The sequence below is a fragment of the Ascochyta rabiei genome, chromosome 2, assembly GCF_004011695.2.
Source record: "Ascochyta rabiei chromosome 2, complete sequence".
NCBI classification, from domain to species: Eukaryota; Fungi; Ascomycota; class Dothideomycetes; order Pleosporales; family Didymellaceae; genus Ascochyta; species Ascochyta rabiei.
Genome location: NC_082406.1, coordinates 889,022 through 896,235, shown reverse-complemented (window position 1 = coordinate 896,235; position 7,214 = coordinate 889,022). Strand labels below are relative to the sequence as shown.

Sequence of the window (7,214 nt, the reverse complement as noted above, 5' to 3'; positions counted from 1 at the left end):
ATACATATCACAGCGTTAGAAGACTGAAACACCTACCCCACACCCGTGCGCGGCTGTTCGACGTCCGTGCTATCCGACCGAGTTTCGTGCTTGAATCCATATAATCTGTCTGGACGAATTAAGGAGCTTGAGATTGTTTGTTTTGATGAGCTATACGATTAATTATGCAGCATTGGAGTGTAGTATCTTCTGCTCGAAGAATTCTTGGCCGCTATGCTATAGGTTACGTATTTCCATATTGGGCATAAGTTTTCTACCAGAGCATCTCAGTGTAACGCTGTTGTATTGCAAAGTAGTTGCAGTATTAGTTTACTCTTAGCAAGAGTACGGAACCTGCAGAATTAAGCAGCTGACTTAGACCTATAAAGTACGTGGAGCCTTGCAAAGTACAAATGTAAATTTTTTTATTTCTTTAACAGCACTAACTACAAAGAACTCCTCCAGAGACTTAAATCTCTTACAGGCGAATTCCAAGCTCAAGAACCCGTACACCAGAAGATGACCAGCATCGTTGTTAGTTGCCGTGTTGTAAAACTAGTTCTTCGAGTTGTTGACAATCGTAGTTCCATCAGCTACAATGCCAGCGGCGTCGGCTGCTCCATCAAGAACGTCTCCAGCACTGGGTCGACGGCCCTTGGGGTCACGCTTAGAGTTGGCTGCAATAGTGGTTCCATCAGCAACAATGCCAGCGGCGTCGGCCGCTCCATCGAGAACGTCTCCAGCACTGGGTCGACGGCCCTTGGGGTCACGCTTAGAGTTGGCTGCAATGGTGGTTCCATCAGCAACAATGCCAGCGGCGTCGGCTGCTCCATCGAGAACGTCTCCAGCACTGGGTCGACGGCCCTTGGGGTCACGCTTAGAGTTGGCTGCAATAGTGGTTCCATCAGCAACAATGCCAGCGGCGTCGGCTGCTCCATCGAGAACGTCTCCAGCGCTGGGTCGACGGCCCTTGGGGTCACGCTTAGAGTTGGCTGCAATGGTGGTTCCATCAGCTACAATGCCAGTGGCGTCAGCCGCTCCATCGAGAACGTCGCCAGCACTAGGGCGGCGGCCTTTAGGGCTGGCTTCCCGCCTAGAGTTGGCTGCAATGGTGGTTCCATCAGCTACAATGCCAGTGGCATCAGCAGCTCCGTCAAGAACGTCGCCAGCACTGGGTCGGCGGCCTTTAGGGTTGGCTTCCCGCCTAGAGTTGGCTGCGATGGTGGTGCCATCAGCTACAATGCCAGCGGCGTCGGCTGCTCCATCGAGAACGTCGCCAGCACTAGGGCGGCGGCCTTTAGGGCTGGCTTCCCGCCTAGAGTTGGCTGCGATGGTGGTTCCATCAGCAACAATGCCAGCGGCGTCGGCTGCTCCGTCAAGAACGTCGCCAGCACTAGGGCGGCGGCCTTTAGGGTTGGCTTCCCGCTTGACGTCGGCAGGCAGGGGTTGGAAGGCTGCGCTGAGCTGGTCCAGAGACGTGTTTGTGCGAACAGGCGCAGCGTTGGTGACCATGCCTGCCGTGAAGGCGAGAATGGCTGCGATGGTTGAGGCGTGCATTTTGATAGGTTTGTTGTGGATGTGATATGTCCGGGATGTAGAAAAGATGTTTTAGGGATTGTGTATTGGTTGGACAGTGGAAGAAGGCGGTTTATGAGAGAACAGAAGCCGAGCCAGTCGGTTGTGTGAAGAAGAAGAAGTTGGAATGCTGTGAATGTAGGAGTAGTGATGATGATAATGACTTTGATTGATGGTGATCCAGCTCATCTTTATGTCTTCTGAAAGCCTACAATAACGCCGAATAGTTCTTGGATCGTCTCGGCATGTTACACATGATCAAGGTACACGAATACTCACGCATCCCATTGTTGTTTTGTCATCAAGAGCAGTCATGGCAGGATTGATGCTCTGAGGAGTTTCGAAGTGTTCAGCCTTACGTAGAGCGAGCGGCATCTGACACACGGTCTGCCCATCCCGCATGAAGCGGACGAACTTGGCACTAGCACGCTGATGAATGTCCACTCCAAAATCATGGCGGCATGAAATAGTTGACTCCAGCTAATGGCCGAGTCGGCCGAACCACACCCGATCGGAATGTGTAAAGGGTTTCAGATTCTTCTTAAAACTATTCTATGTGTCGCGACCAGCCTAAGGCATTTCTCGGCCATATTATACAGTCTGTGCGTCCCCGCAATATCTACGCCGACAAGCTGCCTCGATTACTGAGGTATCAAAGGTTTGAAACCCATCGGAAACTTATAGCCTTACTTGTTGGACTATGTGTATGCTGTTACATCAACAGTCAAGGTCTTGGCACCATATAGCAGGGCAGTTGTTAAGCAAAGACGGGTGCATAAATGAAGCCTGCCTTGCATCTGTCTCTGCTAGTATTATTTTCAATCCTACTTAGTTGTCATTTTGAGTTCTTTCTGTCTTCATTTCCAACACACATTTTTGCAGCTCTGTTTGGTCGCACTAAACTATTTGATACCTTTCACCTCTGACCGCTACAATGAAACTTACATCTCTTGTACTCCGAGTAACCTCCTTTGTACTGGCTGCAGGAGGCATGACCATGGACGAACTTGCAATCGATTTCAAAATGATAGATGACAGTGGCAATGTTGTCAGCCCAGACAAGTGTACGTTGCTATCCGCCAGTGTCGTGTGAGACAAGACATGCTCAAATGCTGACTCCCCATAGCTACGGCATTGGCAGTGAGAGTGGGCACAGACAAGATGCTCCAGGGTTCCTACGCTTTTCTTGTGTTCAACAACACTGGAGCCAATGAATCTGAGCCCTCAGTTTATACGCTGCGGCCGGGCCTTGTGTCCAGCAGCGAGCCAATCATGCTTTCTGGAAAAGAGGTTTTCGAGCTCGTCAATGCAAACCAGTCCTCGTCGCTTGCTTCGCCTGTCTTGACGATGCCAACCAAGGATATCTCTGTCTTGTCTAGCGCTATACAGCTGCTCGTGAACACGACAGATGGCCAAGCTCAGGATTTGCCATCCTTGCTCAAAGGGCCTTTGACCTCTCTCAATGCTGTTGCTGGTATTCTGCCCGGTACTGCGAGCCAGGCGCTTTTAAAGAGGAGTCTTGATCAAAGAGACAAGGAAAGGCCAACTAAAACTAGGGAAAATAAAGGACGTAAGTCTGCTAGGCCTACCAAACCAGTGAACATCACTTTGAACTTGGGCAACGGCACTCGCAACGGCGCCCATGGTGGTGGCGAGATGCTGCAGCAGGGGGCATTTCTTACTTGGATCTGTGCAGCTCTACTGGTTTTTGCAGCTGCTTAGGTCGTACGTAGCGAGAGAACTCCAAGTCACAAGTATCTCTCGTAGACTGTCGAGTTTCAGTTAGCAGGCAGGCCTGCTGGCTCTTATTAAAATAGCTGTGCGTAAAACAATTTTGTATAGGCTACAATACTATACTATCACAGTGTACAATTATACGAATAGTGTTGTGCCTTTGTGTGAAGTAACCGCTTTTCGAAACTCATGTTCTCTAGGTAGAGAGATGTTACCTGCCTTAGCGTGTTTCTCTCAGATTGAATGCAAGCATTGTAGCCTCTAGTGCTAACAAAAAGCTTTTACAATCAATAGTCTAAAGCTTGTATTCTTTTTGAGTTCTTGGTATACGAGAACCTACAGGGTGTTCCGAGGTATAGCAGCTACGGCCTTATCCTAACGTAGTAACATAAGCTAGTAGTAGTTAAGAAGTACATGTTTGGTTATATATAGATAGTATTAGCTATACAGCATACCATTAAGAATTATTTCAAGAAAACCACTGATGGCGCGGTAGTTGTTGGACATATGTTCGAAGAAACGATACCGCTATCGATAGCTTACCTCTGGCGCTGTTCCAGGTCTTGCACGCTTGCGTGATTTTTTACCCAACCATTTTGTCCCTGCGTGGGTACGCTTCTTGTGCTGAAGAGATCAATGTGCCGAGTAAGGCCTTTAGTTCTCGCATTGAGATCAATGCCACGAATGCCTCTATCCTTACTGCCCAATTGCCAGACCTTTAGATCCTCACGCTCCGTCTCAAGAAGTGGGACCCTGACTTCACAGTCGAGGCGGTGCTTTAGGTGGGCTGCGCGCTTGGTTCAGGGCCATGCGTTGCCTCTTACCATTGCTCGACGATGAGGCTAGCTGCCGGCTTCAATCTTCTCTCTCATTCTATATGTGTTCAGGCATCCGTTGGTGGTTCTCGTGGCATTTGAGGAAGATTTCGAGGGCTTGCGAAACTCCTCTATCGTCGCATATAATGCCTGGCGAAATGTATGCACCTACCCCAAATCTGGAACGTTGATTCATTAACACAGACTATGAACGTGGGCAGGTAGGTAACTGACTGATTTTCTGTAGTTGTCACATTTTACCCTGCATGCTGTCCCAATCTGTCACCTAACCTGTCACCTAGCCTGTCACTTTCACGATCATGCAACCATAGCTGGCCAGTCAGAACCTCTTGCTTGTCTATGACGTAAGATTACCGTAAGGCTGAGTACATTGCACCTTAGTACCACCAAGGCAAATACGCATCCCAGCAACAAGACCCGAGTCAGCAGTAGGTGCATAGTTGAAGACACAATCCTGGAATCTCTGGCATCTCTGGTATCTGACCACACCTGCACTGTCTACCAGACCAAATGCCGAACCAGAACCACCATCTCCGGCAGTCACCTCGGATCCAATATTTGCGATTGTTAATCCGTCAGAAACTCCCTCAGAGCTTCTCACATTAGATGGATTAACATCGCTTAGGCATAGGAACTTGGCTACTCCAGCGTTACTGTGAATAGCCTCATTGGCTATGTAGCCGACCCTCAGCTTCGTGCGCTAGATCTGAATTTCTTGGTAGCATTCCTGCACGGCCTTGCATGCTTGCAAATATACTGCCGATATAGAGAGAAAAAAACGGATACATTTTACCTCTAATCCATGTAGCAGCACTCAATACTAGATTGGGAACTTCAATATATCTAGACACAACCTAACTTATTCACTAGTATAATATGATGAATATGAACTTTACACATAGCTACTTTCAAGGTACTATACTCGAAGGTGATAGAAAAGATAATTAACTAGGTCTTTAGGAAATAGATGCTATGATTGTAAGCACAAAGTCTACTAATTTCTATAATATTCTCCAGCATGAGTGCAGGCATTGGTAAAAGGACAGTGTGCCGTATGTTTTTGCTGTTTCCTGTTTTTCCGTTGTTCGTCTTGGTGGGATCTCATGATCTTCTAGCAGATAAACTAAGGTTTTACGGGTCCTTCATGGAGGAAGCAGCCGGGTGAAAGGGATATTTGGGTCAGGTTGATAGGAGTGGGGAGGTGAGCTGAGGATTGTTTATTGGTTTGCGACGAGTGCCGGGAAATGCAATGGTAGCAACCACTGGATGCCAGGCTTAGTGTTGGAAGTAGAGTTGCAGGTACAGAAAAATGGGCAATGGTATCTCATAAACTTGCTCGTCGTTCATAAGTATCTAATTTCATCTCTTCGAGCGCTGCCGACATCTGCTTACTCTACTGCGTCGACGGCGCATCATAAACCAACACGACGTGATCGTCACCCGCGGTGATGATGACCTCGCCACCACCCTGTACAAACGCCATGACACCGCCGCCCTCACCGCCGCCACGATGCCCCTTCCACTCGCCTACGAGGCCCTTGTTCGCGGCGGTCGTACCGCCACGGGTGTCCCATCTCCGTACCACGCCGTCGAAGCCTGCGCTTGTCAACAGCCACCCACCGGGCCCTTCCTTGCTTACGAAGTCGAGCTTCACGACCGCTTGTGGCATCTCGTCGTCGGCGTGGGCGTCCTCGATACGCCGGCGCACGGCGAATCGATGTGCTGTGTCGAAGAGGGTGATGCTGCCGTCGACGTTGCCGGCGGCCATTAGTGTGAGGGGCGCAGAGGAGAAGGAGAGGGTTTCGACGTTGTCGCTGCCGGCTTGCAGGGACGCAAGGATCTGGCCTGTCTGGCCGGCGCTCGCGGCGGAGCCCTTTGCGGGTGCCTGTTTGCTGCCGCCAGCTTTGCCCTTTGCGCCGCTGCCGCCGGAGGATGTGGAGGCGGGTTCGGACGATAGGCGTGGCAGGCCAACGATGCGGATTTGCCCTTCTGGCCCGCCGACGGCAACGAAGGCTCCTGTCGGAGGGATGGCGAGGCTGTACAGGCCGCCTTGCACGAAGAAGCGCTCATCGAGTCCTGTGAGGCCCACAACGGTTTGTGCGCTGGGGTCGATGAGGCCCTGGGAGGCGGCGTCACCGAAAACGTCCCACACGTAGAGGCTCGAGTCTTCGCTCGTGGTGGCGAGGAGCGAGCCGTCGGGTGTCCAGGCGCCGGCGGTACAGGACTCGGTGTGTAGATAGAAGGCCTGGAGGACCTGCAGCTCGTTGCCCTTCTCGGTGGAGAGCTGGTAGACCCAGACGGAGCCGTCGTTTGCGCCGAGGGCAATGACGTTGGGGTGTGCGGGCGAGGGGTTGGAAGCGAGCCAGCTAATCTCCTCGACTTCACTGGCTTCGGCGAGGAACTTCCACTTCTTGCCGTCGGGGACGCCCTGCCAGACACGCAGCTTTCCGTCGAGGCCGGCTGTGGCTACGAACTGGCCCTTTGGCTCGGAGAAGACCACGGCGTTGATCGAGTCCTTGTGTCCGTCCAGCTTGAAGACGCTCTTGAGGCCCTCGCGCTCGCCAGGACCCTGTCCCTCGGGCACGTCTGTAATGTCGATGATGTAGCCAACGTCGTCGCCGCCGCCGGTCGCGATGATCTCTGGGTGAACGGGGTGCTGGGCTATGCAGAAGATGGAGTCCTTGTGCTCGTCAAAGTGCGCGATGGAGTCGTTTTGCAGGTTGATTTCCATCTGTACGTCGTCGTCGCCCTCGTCGTCGCTGTCCATGGGCACGTCGCCATCATCCTCGACAATCTCCTCTGCCTCGTCGGCGTCGAGCACGTTGTCCTCGTCGTGGTAGTCGAGCTCAGGCTCGTCGTGGGGCTGTTGGGCCGACATTCGGGGGATGTGTCTTTGTGGTGGTAATGCCTGGGTATGGTACGCGCGCTTTGCTGCTGTTCTGGCAGTTTTGTCTCGTGGCGCTGCTTAGAAATGCTGTTGGAGCCTATGTCGAACTTTTTTGGTCGGCAGCACGTCGGCCGTCGTGGAGGGGCTCAGCGAACCCCACACACGTCACTTTGGCTTTGTAATCGAGGCTGACAGTCAAGCAC

The 7,214-nt window shown here is 51.7% G+C and overlaps 1 protein-coding gene across 1 annotated transcript, besides 1 other annotated feature; it reads right to left on the bottom strand.

The window, feature by feature from the left end:
* Positions 1-5,517: 5,517 nt before the first annotated feature.
* EKO05_0001222 (60S ribosomal subunit assembly or modification protein) lies at positions 5,518-7,002 on the bottom strand (the record flags this gene model as incomplete). The annotated part of the gene is made up of 1 exon (XM_038944927.1): positions 5,518-7,002. One exon carries the CDS (start codon positions 7,000-7,002, stop codon positions 5,518-5,520), a length of 1,485 nt encoding a protein of 494 aa, XP_038801979.1.
* Positions 6,861-6,967: a tandem repeat.
* Positions 7,003-7,214: the final 212 nt, after the last annotated feature.